This window comes from Ornithorhynchus anatinus, chromosome 5 (assembly GCF_004115215.2).
Source record: "Ornithorhynchus anatinus isolate Pmale09 chromosome 5, mOrnAna1.pri.v4, whole genome shotgun sequence".
Lineage (NCBI taxonomy): Eukaryota > Metazoa > Chordata > Mammalia > Monotremata > Ornithorhynchidae > Ornithorhynchus > Ornithorhynchus anatinus.
Genome location: NC_041732.1, coordinates 13,881,563 through 13,896,272, shown reverse-complemented (window position 1 = coordinate 13,896,272; position 14,710 = coordinate 13,881,563). Strand labels below are relative to the sequence as shown.

Below are 14,710 nucleotides of genomic sequence, written 5' to 3'. Positions count from 1 at the left end.
CGCCCGTCTCCCTTGACGCATGCGCACTCTCTTTCTCTCCTCCCCCCGCCCGTCTCCCTCGACGCACGCGCACTCCCTTTCCCTCCTCCCTCCTCCCCTCTCCATCGACGCATGCGCACTCCCTTTCCCTCCTCCCTCCCCCCTCCCAAGCTCTTGGAGACCAGAGGGGCGTGGAGGTGAGGTCCTTCCTTTGCAGTGCGCTCTGCCTTTCCCTTTTCTCCCCCCATCCTTAAGGCAGACATTTCACCCCTCTGGGCTCGAGCGGCAGGCCCTTTTTTGGTAGGTTGCAGCCCTGCAACTGTTTGCACCGATGCAGAGGGCAACTTCCCCTTTGGGCTCCTCACCAACTTCTTCATTTATGTCCTTGCAGTGACGTTTCCTAGGCAAATCGACAGGAAGAATGGCTAATAACAATAAGGGTGGTGTGTGTGAAACGCTGATTAGGTGCCAAGCCCTGTTCTAAGCGCTAGGGTGGACAGAGGGTAATCAGGTGGTCCCACGTGGGGCTCACCCTTTTAATCCCCATTTTAATAATAATAATAGTGCTGGCATTTATTAAGCGCTTACACCGTTCTAAGAGCTGGGGGAGATACAGGGTAATCGGGTGTATTTATTAAGCGCTTACTATGCGCAGAGCACAATTCTAAGCTCTAGGGGACATACAGGGTGTTGCCCCATGTGAGGCTCACAGTTAATCCCCATTTTACAGATGAGGTAACTGAGGCACAGAGAAGTTAAGTGACTTGCACACAGCTGACAAGTGGCGGCGACAGGATTCGAACCCATGACCTCTGACTCCCTAGCCCGGGCTCTTTCCGCTGAACCATGCTGCTTCTCTACAGATGAGGGAACAGAGGCCCAGAGAAGTGAAGTGACTTGCCTGAGGTCACACAGCAGACAAGTGTCAGAGCCGGGTTTAGAACCCAGTCCCTCTGCCTCCCAGGCCCGTGCTCTATCCACTAGGCCACGCTGCTGCCAGTCTATCTAGGTGGTTATGTAATAGTAACGACAATGGCATTTATTAAGCGCTTACTTTGGGCAAAACCCTGTTCTAAGTGCTGGTAAATAGGCATAAAGTCCCCATGGCCCTCAAACTTTTGAAAACTCCCCTGTCACCTCCATCTGCAAACTCTAAGATGGCAGAAGTTATTGTCAGGGTGTTGGGAGACTGTGGGTACTCAAAAGACCGAAACCTGCATTATTAATCAGCATTTAACGATGTAGATTGTAGCAGCAAATTATTTTGCCTGATAATTATTATGGCATTTGTTAAGTGCTTACTATATTCCAGGCACTGTACAAAAGACTGGGGTAGATACAAACTAATCAGGTGGGACGCAGTCCCTGTCGCATCCATTTTACAGATGAGGAAACTGAGGCACGGAGAAGTTAAGTGCCTTGCCCAAGGTCACATAGCGAACAAGTGAGAAGCATTTGTGAGAAGCCACATGGCTCAGTGGAAAGAGCACAGGCTCTGGAGTCAGAGGTCATGGGTTCTAATCCCACTCCATCTCTTAGCTGTGTGACTTTGGGCAGGTCCCTTAAATTTTCTGTGCCTCAGTTACTGCATCTGTAAGATGGGGATTAAGACTGTGAGCCCCACGTGGGACAATCTGATTACCTTGTAACGCTTAGTGCAATGGCTTAGTACAGTGCTCTGCACACAGTAAGCGCTCAATAAATACAATTGAATGAATAAATACACAATTGAATAAATCGTAACTACTCTGGTGCTTAGAATAATGCTTGGCACATAGTAAGCACGTAATAAATACCATTATTATTATTATCATCCACCACAGCGATTAGTCCAGTGCCTGACACATAGTAAGCACTTAACAAATACCATTATTATTATTTTTAAGTGACAGACTTTATTATTATTATTTTTAAGTGGAAGACATTATTATTATTATTTTTTAGTGGCAGTCCCGGGATTAGAACCCAGGTCTTTCTGACTCCCAGACCTATAACTCAGTCCACCCTATCATTGCATCCTGAAAGTAGCATTGTCTCCCAAGCGCTTAGCACTGTGCTCTGCACCCAGTAAGCCCCCAAATAAAGATCACTGACTGATTGACTGTCCCGATTTGCTTGTACCTACCCCAGCGCCTGGCACACAGTTGGCGCTGAAGGAATGCCAGCATTGCCATCGTTACGTGCCAGGCACTTAACGGTGTGCAGAACACGGTGCTGAGCGCTTGGGAGAGGACAGTCACTCGTCCCCAGCCCTCAACGAGTAGTCCTCTTCCTCCCCCTTTTTCTTCTTTTTCTTTTTCTTTCTTTTTCTTTTTCTTTCTTCTTTTTCTTCTTTTCTTTCTTCTTTTTCTTTCTTTTTCTTCTTTTTCTTTCTTGTTTTTCTTTCTTCTTTCTTTTTCTTTTTCTTCTTTTTCTTTCTTCTTTTTCCTCTTTTCTTTCTTGTTTTTCTTTCTTCTTTCTCTTTTCCTTTCGTCTTTATCTTTTTCTTTCTTGTTTTTCTTTCTTCTTCTTCTTTCTTTTTCTTTCTTCTTTTTCTTTCTTTCTTCTTCTTCTTCTTCTTCTTCTTTTTCTTCTTCCCCCTCTCAGGGTGGCAAATTAGGACTTCATTTCCCGGAATGCCCAGGTGACTCGTGACGGTGCCCGGCCGGGACGGTGGCCTGCGGGACAGACCTGGTGGCCTGCGGGACAGACCTGCGGGAGAAGGCCGGGGGACGCGGACAGGATGGCGGAGCAGAGAGGTGAGCCTCCCCTGCTAGCCCCGAGGGTGGCCACAGCCGGGGCCTGGCGGGGAGGGCTCCAAGGACCCTTTTATTCATCCACTCATTCCTATTTACTGAGCACTTACTGTGCGCTGAACGCTGGGGAAGTCCCACTGAGGCAATCCCGGCCGGCTGGGAGCCCGAAATCCTGGCTTCCTGAGTCGGGATCCCGTGGGTCGGGATCCCCCGGGGGGGAAGAAAGCCGGAGTCTTCCCCCCAGCGCATCCTCCCTCCCTCCCGGGATGGCACAGAGACAAGAGGAGATGATGAGGGGAGCTCAGCTAATCCACCAGTAATCCTTCATCCACTCTTTCATTCATTCGATAGTATCTCCTGGGCGCTCACTAGGTGCAGAGCACTGGATTGAACGCTTGGAAAGGACAATAAAGACAGACAATCCCGGCGCACCAGAGGCTCACAGCCTGGAGGCAGACATCAATACAGGCCACCAGCCATCAATATAAATAAGTAGAATCAGAGGTGTACGCTTAGAACAGTGCTTGGCGCATAGTAAGACCATTAACATCATATATACATAAGTGCTGTGGGGCGGAGAGAAGGGGGAAGAGCTAAAGGGAGCGAGTCAGGGTGACGTGGAAGGGAGGGGAAGCTGAGCTATTGTCTCTCCCCAGCCCTTTGAATAGTGCTCTGCATATAGTAAACGCTCAGTAAATACCTCTGATCGATTGAGCACCCCCTCTGTGCCGAGCACTGCCCGAAGCACTTGGGAGGGTTCAGTAGTCGACCCTGATCTCTGCCCCCCAAGGACTTTACAGGCTAGCTGGGGAGAGAGACCATTAAGGGTAGGAGGAAGCAGGAGAAAGTAAAGAGATGAGCATAAATCCAGCCCGGTGGCTGGGTCTGCCCAGGTGCCTAGGTAGGGCTGATAAGGGGTAGCTGGAGGGGAAACAGGGTGGGGAGATGTGACCCACGGGATTCCCCTAACTTTGGTGTCTTGCGTGTAGTCTTTCCCCTGTCCTGCAAGGTGCAGCATTATGCCTGGGGCAAACTGGGCTCTGACAGCGAGGTGGCCAGCTTGCTGGCCAGCAGTGATCCGCTGGCCCAGATTGAGGAAGACAAGCCATATGCAGAGGTAAGATCCAGTCTCTCTTCCAGCTTCTTGCCCTCCTGCATAATAATAATAATAATGGTGGTATTTGTTAAACGCTTACTATGTGCAAAGCACTGCCCTAAGCGCTGGGGGGGTGGATACAAGGTGATCAGATTGTCCCATGTGGAGCTCACAGTTTTTAATCCCCATTTTAATAATAATAATGTTGGTATTTGTTAAGCGCTTACTATGTGCAAAGTACTGTTCTAAGCCCTGGGGTAGATTTAGGGTGATCAGGTTGTCCCATGTGAACTTCACAGTTAATAATAATGTTGGTATTTGTTAAGCGCTTACTATGTGCAGAGCACTGTTCAAAGCGCTGGGGGAGATACAGGGTGATCAGGTTGTCCCGTGTGAGGTTCACAGTTAATCCTCATTTTACAGATGAGGGAACTGAGGCACAGAGAAGGCAAGTGACTGGCCCAAAGTCACACAGCTGGCAAGCGGCGGAACCGGGATTAGAACCCATGACCGCTGACTCCCAAGCCTGGGCTCTTTCCACTGAGCCACGCTGCTTCCATGCGCCTGGGCTCTCTTTCCATTACTAGGGAGGCCAGCTGTGAATCTGAAGAACAGTCAGTTAATCATATCGTGTGGACTGTACTAAGCATCTCTATATGCCAATATCCTTAGAAAATCTGAACAAACATTAAGAGCACGCAATGTAATGCCAGAACTGCAGAAGGACAGGGGGCATTTTACTCAATGCTGGCAGGGTGGGGGAATGTTTAATAATAAAGTAGTTGGGGATGTAAGGGCAGAAATAAACATCAGAAAGATTTCTAGTTTACCATTTTCAAAGGAGCTCAGAGAATCTAAGTGGTCTGCACCCCAGCCCAGTCAAGCGGGGACAAGAAAAGATTGCTTCGCAGAGAAGCAGCGAGGCCATGTAGAAAGAACCAGGGCCTGGGAGTCAGAGGATCTGGGTTCAAATCCTGTATCCTCCACTTGTCTGCTATGTGACCTTGGGCAAGTCACTTAATTCCTCTATGCCTCAGTTCCTTATCTGCAAAATGGGGATTCAGTACCTGTTCTACCTCCTACTTAAACTGTGAGCCCCAAAGTGGAACCTGATTATCTTGTATCTTGGAGTAGTGCTTGGCCCATAGAAAGTATTTTTATTATTTTTATTATAGTATTTATAGTATATAAATACATACTATATAAATATAAGTATTTATATTTATAAATATAAATATAAGTATATGTAACTTGTTTTCTTTTGTTGTCTGTCTCCCCACTTCAAGACTGTGAGCCTGTTGTTGGGTAGGGATTGCCTCTATCTGTTGCCGAATTGTACTTTCCAATTGCTTAATACAATGCTGTGCATTCATTCATTCATTCAATAGTATTTATTGAGCGCTTACTATGTGCAGAGCACTGTACTAAGCGCTTGGAATGAACAAGTCGGCAACAGATAGAGACAGTCCCTGCCATTTGATGGGCTTACGGTCTAATCGGGGGAGACGGACAGACGAGAACAATGGCAATAAATAGAGTCAAGGGGAAGAACATCTCGTAAAAACAATGGCAACTAAATAGAATCAAGGCGATGTACAATTCATTAACAAAATAAATAGGGTAATGGAAATATATACAGTTGAGCGAACGAGTACAGTGCTGTGGGGATGGGAAGGGAGAGGTGGAGGAGCAGAGGGAAAGGGGGAAAAGAGGGTTTAGCTGCGGAGAGGTAAAGGGGGGGATGGTAGAGGGAGTAGAGGGAAAAGAGGAGCTCAGTCTGGGAAGGCCTCTTGGAGGAGGTGAGTTTTAAGTAGGGTTTTGAAGAGGGGAAGAGAATCAGTTTGGCAGAGGTGAGGAGGGAGGGTGTTCCAGGACCGCAGGAGGACGTGGCCCAGGGGCCGACGGCGGGATAGGCGAGACCGAGGGACGGTGAGGAGGTGGGCGGCAGAGGAGCGGAGCGTGCGGGGTGGGCGGTAGAAAGAGAGAAGGGAGGAGAGGTAGGAAGGGGCAAGGTGATGTGGAGCCTCGAAGCCTAGAGTGAGGAGTTTTTGTTTGGAGCGGAGGTTGATAGGCAACCACTGGAGTTGTTTAAGAAGGGGAGTGACAGGCCCAAATCGTTTCTGCAGGAAGATGAGCCGGGCAGCGGAGTGAAGAATAGACTGGAGTGGGGCGAGAGAGGAGGAAGGGAGATCAGAGAGGAGGCTGACACAGTAGTCTAGCCGGGATATAACGAGAGCCTGTAGTAAGCACCCAATAAATATGATTGAATGAATGAATGAATGTAAATATGTAGCATTTATATATTTTTATTATTTGTTTTTATTTGAGAGGGGGAAACTGAGGCACCAAACAGTTTTTAGGGATCAGATCAGGGCCAAAAAATACATCCCTGGGGGAATATTTTTTTCCCCCGAGACCACCTCTTGCTAATGGAAGGGAGCTGCTCATGACTTGGGGAAAGGAGAATGTGGTGAATCTCCCGGGAGTGACTCTGTTCAGGAAGTTGGATATTCTGGTTTCCCTCTCCCCTGGGTCTCTGGGGTGTGGCACCAGCTGCAGAGGAGGCTAAAACAGAGTTATAGGGGGCAACTGGCTGCCCCTTCCAGACAAGCACGTGACTTGTCCCTACTCCTTGTTTTATGAATCCCGGGATATTCAGTAGTGGACCTGCCCAGCCCTGTGTTCTTCTTGGGGGAGTCATTCATTCATTCAGTCGTATTTATTGAGCGCTTACTGGCTGCAGAGCACTGTACTAAGTGCTTGGAATATACAATTCGGCAACAGGTAGAGACCATCCCTGCCCAACAACGGTCTCACAGTTTAAAAGATGGGGATGTAACAGGGAGGAGGAGAGAATCCAGTTCAGCCGAAAAAGTGATTTTTGTGGAGTTCAATTTATGTAACTGGATTGAGGTCCCCCTACCCTTGTGGCCTGGACTGGGGAAAGATTATCTCCCCTCTGGCAAAGCTACTGGTCTTCTTGGCCCTTCCGGCTCAACGAGTGATTATGATTAATATGGTATCATTGTTATTATATTTGTTGGGCGCTGACTATATGCCAAGCACTGTGGTGCGCACCGGGTAGGTACTAGTTAATCTGGTTGATTATTCTACCCCTTCCAGCTCTGGATGGGCACCCACCCCCGGGGGGACGCTGTGATCCTTGACAACCGCATCGTCCAGAAGACTTTAGGGCAGTGGATTGCCGACAACCCCACTTGCTTGGGGTCAAAGGTCAGAGATGCCTTCCAGAGCCAGCTGCCCTTCCTGTTCAAAGTGCTGTCAGTCAACACAGCCCTATCCATCCAGGCGCATCCCAACAAGGTAAGGGGATGAGACCCGAGGAGGAGAAGGGGAGGGGGTGGTCTTCAGGCAATCGAGAAGATTTAGTGTCTATGTATTGAGCTTGCTGGCCTTAGAGCTTTCCCTTCCTCTTTTCACTTTTCCCCATCCCACTCTGGATTCTCCTGGTGGCCCTAGCCCCTCCCCGGACTTGAGCCCGAGGCTAAATCCGGAACTATTTGACATCTCCCAATTTAGCTCTCCTCGGCCAAACCTTGCCTGGCAGAAGCCTAGTGCCTGGGCGGCTTGATAGAAATGCGGCTGAGTCGTGTCGGTTGGGCTGTCCTTTGGGGCAGCCCCGGTCACCCCGGCATCCTTTCACCCACCTCCAGTCCCCCTGAACCCGTCTCAGAGTTCTGGCAGCTGGGACGAGGTTGCCGGTGGGCATTGCCGTTGAGCAGTGTAGGGAGGACCCCAAGTGACACCAGGCAAATTCCACAGTAGCTGCTCTGGACTTTAAGAGCCTTGGTTTGTCATCTGCTCCCTCCTGCCTCCCCCAGTGACCACAGAGCAGACAAAGCCACAGTGTTTAGGGATTCAGCAGGGGGATTCTCTCCTAGGTTCAGATGCCAGCGGACAGATTTTAAGCATATCTTATGGCCCTGATGAAGTATCCTAACAATGAGCTCATCTGCCTTTCTCTGTCCTCTCTTGGGTGCGGTGCCAAGGCAGACCAACACAGAAGTTTCTCATTATGTCTCGGTAAAGGCTGTTCTTGGCCCTGGAGCCTCTGGAGCCCTGCCCAGCCAGAATGGGCAGGCCTGGACAAACTCTTCTTGTGCCAACCAGTTGCTACACCCCTCTGCTAGTCACAGAGTGAGGTGCTTGCCCCAGTTCAGATCTTACCCCCACTGGGACCTAGGGTAGTACTTCCCAACTGGTGTTCTCCATTAGCTCCCGGGAAGCCGGGAGAAGTTTTACAGGCCACCATCTTTGATGTGACTGGGCATGGGCAGCCCGTTAGTTGAGCATGTGCCCCATCAGGGCTGAAGTCCAGTGGGAGTGGAGCCCCAAGGCACTGTTGATCAACACCCTCTTTGCCACAGGATTCTTCCCAGGTGGGAGGGAGGAGACTTTGCACAGAACCTCATGTGTGGTGCAAGGAATAAATTGGGAAACAAAACTTAAGAATCCTTAAATAGGATCCTATCCCAAATAGGGCCCCGAAGGGCAGACTCTGGTACAGTTGATGCCTCCGAGGTGGGTCAGGGATATTCTTAAATTAAGGTTCCTGCTTCTTGGCAGGGGGATACCTGGGAGACCTAACAGTGACCCTTTCTCTTCCTCATTTGTAGGAGCTGGCAGAGAAGCTGCACGCTCAAGCCCCAGAGCACTATCCAGATGCCAACCATAAGCCTGAGCTAGCTATTGCCCTCACCCCTTTCCAGGGCCTTTGTGGCTTCCGGCCTGTTCAGGAGATTGTGGAATTCCTTCAAAGTAAGGTGGGGCCGGGCTCCGGAGGGATGGGTAGACTTGCGGGGAGGAGGAAGAGTTGAAGCAAAAGGGGCTGGGGGAACTGGTTGGGGTCAGTGAATGACTCATAGTGAAGGGAACTTGAGGACTTTGATAATAAGAATGCCTGGAGTTTCTCCAAAAGAAGGCAGGCAGTGCCACATAAGATCAAACCTGGGGTCTTCCCAGCCCAGTGTGCCCTCTCCAACAGCAGCCAAAAGATGGACATGTGCCATCTAAAATACCTAATTTTTTCCCTCCCTGCCCTAATTTTCCAATTTAAGTAATTAATTTGTTTATTTATGTATTTATTTATGTATTTGTTAAGCACTTACTATGTTTCAAACACTAAGCATTCAGGTAGATACAAGTTAATCAGGTTGGACATAGCCCCTGTCCCATAGGGGACTCATGGTCTAGGTAGGAGGAAGAACAGGTATTGAATCCCCATTTTACAGCTGAAGAAACTTAGGCACAGAGAAGTGACGAGACTTGCCCCAGATCACACATAAAGCAGTTGGCAGAGCTGGGATTAGAACCCAGTTCCTCTGGCTCCCAGGCCCGTGTTGCTCTTTCCGCTAGGCCATGCTGCTTCCATCATGTGGACCTCTCGTCCATGGATTTATCCAAACACTTCTGAACCTACTGATATTTTCCTCTTATGGTGAGGAATTTCATATGGTTGTCACCTGCTGTGCACAATATTCGTTTTGACTCTTTTGAATTGAAACTGGTAAATCGAGCCAAGGCTTGTTCATATAACTGAAAGTACAAATAACTGAGAGCAGTGTGATTAGAGCAGTGTTCTGCGAGTCAGAATCCCGGCTCCGCCACTTGTCTGCTGTGTGACTTTGGGCAAGTCACTTCACTTCTCCATGCCTCAGTTGCCTCATCTGGAAACTGAGGATTAAGACTATGTCCAACTTGATTAGGTTGTTTCTACCCCAGTGCTTAGTATAGTCTCTGGCACATAGGAAGCGCTTAACAAATACTGTAAAAAAAATACAACCAGGAAGTAGCATGGCCCAGTGGAAAGAGCACAGGCCTAGGAGCCAGAGGGCCCAAGTTTTAATTCTGGCTCTGCTGCTTCTCACAACTTCTCTGTGTCTCAGATACCTCATCTCTAAAATGGGGATTAAATCCTCCTCCATCTGACTTCGGCTGTGAGCACTCTGTGGACCCGGGACTCTCTGCAACCTGATTAATCTGTATCTATCGCAGTGCTTAGTACAGTGTCTGGCACATAGTAAGCACCTAACAAATACCATTTAAAAAACAAATGAAAAATGATCTGGCTCTTTCTGAAAGATACAGGCCCAATTTTAATATTCCATAAACTTTTGTTTGGGGTTTTTCTCTCTAGCCTTGGTTAACTGGTCCTTGTGAAAATCAACTATTGGATAATTGACTTTCCACTGTCTTTCACTCATGCCAGCCTGAGTCAGGGAATTAATCAATGGTACTCAGCACTTGGGACAGTGTGATAGAATAAATAGGCATAATTCCTGCCCTCTACAAGCTTCCAATCCAGCAGGGGAGACAGACAGTAAAATAAAGATAGGGGAAGCAACTTCTTGGGGGAAGAAGTTTTTCAAAGCCTCAACTCCCTGAAACTAGGGTCAGGGTACTGTGACCGAGGGAGGCTCCTGTAAGGGTACACTGGCCCAGGTTGTAGGTGGATGGGGGAAGGAGGGCAAATGGCCCGGCAGGCCCAGCCCTGGTGTGAGAGCTAACCCGGCTTTGTCCTCCCACAGAGGTGCCTGAATTCCGGGCCCTGATTGGCAACGTGGCAGCCGAACAGCTAGAGCGGAGCATGGGGGATGATCCCCACGCGATGGCCTCCGCCTTGCGCATCTGCTTCACCAGCATGATGAAGAGTGAGAAGAAGGTCTTCGTGGAGCAGCTCAACCAGCTCGTCAAGCGGATCTCCCAGGAAGGTGGGGCCTGGGGCGGGGGCGAGGCGGGCCGGGGGAAGGGCGGGATGGGGCCGGATTGCCCTTGTGGTCCCTTTCCTTGGGGTGAGGGAGGAGTCGGGCGTCAGACAGAGCTGAGCCGGTCCACTTGGCATTCGTTTCCATAATCCGTTGACCATGGGCTCGGGACAAGACGATGCCTTTGGTCTTCTCCTCTCGCCTAGAGCTTAGGCCCGTTGGTGGGGCCTGGAAATCACAGGGGTGGGAGATGGTCTGCCTCAGCCCGACTCATCCTTCAACTCCCCCCTGACAGTGGCCACGGGAGGGGATGTGGCCGCCAGCAACGGAGAGCTCCTGCTGCAGCTGCACACCCAGTACCCAGGCGACATTGGCTGTTTTGCTATCTACTTCCTGAACCTGGTGAAGCTGCAGCCAGGGGAGGCCATGTTCCTGGAAGCCAACGAGCCCCACGCCTACCTGAACGGAGGTGAGGTGGGGAGGGGTTGCGAGTCGGAGGGAGTCATTCCCCTGCACAGCCAGGTGCTTGGAATGGGCACCTTTGTCCATGGGGTCTGTGGTTTCCCCGAACATTTTCTCCAAGGCCTCACCTAGATGTGGCGTTCCATGAGTCCATTTGCATACTGTAGACTGTAAGCTCACTGGGGGAGGGAATGTGTCCATTTATTGTTTATTGTACTCTCCCAAGCCCTTAGTACAGTGCTCTGCACACATTAAGCACTCAATAAATACAACTGAATGAATGAAGGAATACTCCTTATAATTAATATATGTAGCAAGGGCTAATGGAGAGAGCCTGGGCCTTGGATTCAGAAGATGTGGGTTTTAATCCTGGCTCTGACACCCATCTGCTGGATGACTTTGGGCAATTTCTCTCTGCCTCAGTTTCCTCATCTGTAAAATGGAGTTGAAAAATATCTGTTTTTGTTTGCTGTTTATGGTATATGTTAAGTGCTTACTAGGTGTCAAACACTGCTGTAAATGCGGGGGTAGGTACAGGTTAATTAGGTTGGACACAATCCCCATCCCACATGGGGCTCACAGTCTAAATAAGAGGCAGGACAGGTATCTAATCCCCATTTTAAAGTTGAGGAAACTGAGGCACAGGGAATTAAAGTAACTTAACCTGTTCTCCCTCTTCCTTAGACTTGTGAGCCCCTTGAGGAATGGGGACTGTGCCCAACCTGATTGTCTTGTATCTAACCAGCACTCAGTAAGCACTAAACAGAAACCACAGTTATCATTATTGTTGTTGAGGGCCATTTTGGGCAGAACACTGTACTAACTACTTGGAATTTTACATAAAGCATTTAAACTGAAGGCAGTCCTTGCTGTCAGGGAGTTTAAAATCCAGGGAGAAGAGATACAGAAAAATAACTTTAAAACATCACCACCAACCCTCACCCTAAGCCCCGTCCAGGAACTGGGAAGTCCACTGTGCTTCTTGCTGCACCCATCCCGCACCAAAGTGGAGGGAGGGGTCTTGGGAACCCCGGATTGCTGGACAGAACTCCTGGGAGAAGGGCCCAGGACTTCCATTTATTTACATGACCCCTCTGCCTCTCCCAGGAAATTTTCAAGTTAACATTCAATTTTTGCTCCTATTAGTATTGTCCTTAAAAGGTTTTAACCCTCTCAGTTCTTCCTCCCTCTTTTCAGTATTGTGGATTCAGGAAAATCGAGCAGAGAGGCCTGGAGACCCTACGGAAAGGTCACCATAGATCTTGGCCAACCTGTTTACCATCTCAGGTCACTGGGGTTTAGGGGTCCCCTTGCGGAAGCCAGATGGGAGGGTTTTTCGTCATCATCGATGGTATTTATCGATCACTTACTCTGTGCAGAGCACTGTACTAAGTGCTTGAGAGAGTACAGTTCACAGACAGTAGACATGTTCCCTGCTCACAATGAGCTTACAGTCTAGAGAGGAAAATAGGCATTAATACAAATAATTTATAATGTATAGTTTCTATTCCCATAAATGCTGTGGGATTGAGGGCGAAGGGAATGCCAAATGCCCAAAGGTCACAAATCCAAGTCTACAGTTGACACAGAAGGGAGAGGGAGCTGGGGGAAAAAGGGCTTAATCGGGGAAGACCTCTTGGAGGAGATGTGGTCTTTGGGCTGGTGGCAACCCGGGGGCCCAGTTGGGGAGGTCAGGGAAGCTTGGGTCGATGTGCTCACCCTCACTCTCACCTCCTCGCAGACTGTGTGGAATGCATGGCCTGCTCAGACAACACTGTGCGGGCCGGCCTGACGCCCAAGTTCATTGACGTGCTGACTCTCTGCGAGATGCTTAACTACACACCCGCCCCCAGTAGCGCCAAGCTGTTCACCCCCGTGCAAGACCGCCTGGACCCCTGCGTCTTCACCTACAATCCGCCCGTGCCCGACTTCACTGTCATGAAGATAGAGGTGAGTGGAGCCGGGGACCCCATGGCTAGGCAGTCTGTCTAGCCCTGGACCCCCAAAGAAGTAGCCTCCAAGCTGATTTTAAGCAGCAGGCGTAGGGTGTCGACCAGGCATTAGTGGTTTTTCACTGCTCCCTCCCAACGAGTTCGCCTTGGGACCCGTAAGCATGTTCCTTCTAATACAGAGATCTTTGCGACAGAGACGACAACGGCTAGATGGAAAAAATGACAATTCCCTCACGAGGGGCTCCATCCCTCCTTAAAAAAATGAAAAGCGAGTGGTGGGGGGCTCTATTTGGCTTTCAACTGATCTCCCCTTTTCCTTTTTGCAAAGAGCAAGGCCCAGTTAGTAAGTTAGGAACTCAGGTGGAAAAGGGTGGAAGAGAAAATTCCGAGGAAAGCTAAGCGATTAAGCTGGAGGGAGGCAGCATAAGCTGAAGACAGATTGTTCCTGACTTCTCAGTTCCTTCTACTCCAGGTTGAACTAGAGAGAGATGAGCCAAAGCCTCTTCTGCCAGCAACTATATTCTCTACCCATTCCCTGCTTGTTGGGAAGACTCTTTCCCCTCTTCCTTAAATCCTATCACAGTATGACGAAACCTGGGAGAAAATGAAAAAAGTTGGAAGAAAGTCATTTCCATTCAAATGTCACAGACCATTTAAGTGTGAGTCAGGGAAAGACAGGAAGCTCCCTAATGTCTCCCACCAGAATTTCCAAACCAGAAAGATTTGGAGAGCTTTCAGTTGGGATCGATTCGGTCTGGTGCTAGAGTGAGGCCAACCATGAGGCACTTGCTCCCAGCAGGCTGAGTGGGAGCCAGGAGTCACCGGAGGAGGTTGAATGAGAGGAACGGCAGAGATCCTACAGAGCGAAGGGCGACTGAAGAAGATAGTCTGCCCACCTAGCTCCCCTTCTCCTTTCTCAGAAGGCCAGGGTCCATGAGCTGGCATAGCAGTTTGCTCACGTATGAAGTTGGAGGATCCCACTCAAATCTGGCCAGGGGACTGAACCAGCAGCAGACGACAAGGAAGAATGGTCTCTCCCAATCCATGTCTCAGAGCGAGGGGAATTCCCAGGCCCTGGGGTGCTGACCAGGGAGCCTAAGGGGGAATCTGTCACTGAGAACGGGCTCTTTTATCCTTCTGGAGGGTCACCGGCAAACTCAAGGAAAGGGAACAAGTGTTTGAGGAGGAGACTGCCCCGCTAACCCAGCTCAACCGCTCTTCCCCTCCTCCCCCGACAGGTCCCCGCTTCCGCCAAACCGTACACTGTCTCGGCCCTGGATTCCGCCAGCATCCTGCTGGTGGTGCAGGGAGAAGCCACGGGCCCCTCAACGGCGAGCCACTCTGAGATAGCCCTGCGACGCGGCGTGGTGCTCTTCATCGCAGCCAACGAGAGCGTCTCTCTGCAGCTCACCTCGTCCGGCAGCCTGCTGATGTTCCGGGCCTGCTGCTTGCTGTAGCCTTCTGTGTCCTCGCCCCTGTCCCCCTTGGAGATGTCCCCCCATCTCAGGTGGTATGTGCCCATGACCAGGACTTAGCCAAGTGCCTCAGAGCAGCTGCAGAAGCGGCAGCCCCGATCCCCGCAAGGAGGACCTCCTGGTACCAAACTGATCAATCAGTGATATTTAGAAAGCACTCACTACTGTCAGAGCACGGTATCAAAAGCTTTGGAGATCCTGGGTTGATTGGCTTTGGGGTGGAATAGGAGACATAGAAGGATCTTGGCATTGATTTTCATTGCCCCATCTTGAAGACCTCAGCTCC

At 49.9% G+C, this 14,710-nt stretch overlaps 1 protein-coding gene across 1 annotated transcript; it reads left to right on the top strand.

Annotated features, from left to right (window-relative positions):
- Window positions 1–195: 195 nt before the first annotated feature.
- MPI (mannose phosphate isomerase) lies at window positions 196–14,666 on the top strand. The gene is made up of 9 exons (XM_029065106.2): window positions 196–279; window positions 2,566–2,717; window positions 3,704–3,831; window positions 6,934–7,134; window positions 8,448–8,589; window positions 10,359–10,541; window positions 10,831–11,004; window positions 12,739–12,947; window positions 14,188–14,666. The coding sequence occupies exons 2-9, from the start codon at window positions 2,702–2,704 to the stop codon at window positions 14,404–14,406; spliced, it is 1,272 nt and encodes a 423-aa protein (XP_028920939.1). The 5' UTR covers window positions 196–279; window positions 2,566–2,701; the 3' UTR covers window positions 14,407–14,666.
- The last annotated feature ends 44 nt before the right edge of the window (window positions 14,667–14,710 follow it).

What these genes read in the sequence shown, in the direction of transcription:
- MPI (XM_029065106.2), top strand. An exon ending in GATTGTGGAATTCCTTCAAA is followed by an intron (nt 8,590 to 10,358) that starts GTAAGGTGGGGC and finishes GTCCTCCCACAG; the next exon opens with AGGTGCCTGAATTCCGGGCC. An exon ending in CAAGCGGATCTCCCAGGAAG is followed by an intron (nt 10,542 to 10,830) that starts GTGGGGCCTGGG and finishes CCCCCCTGACAG; the next exon opens with TGGCCACGGGAGGGGATGTG.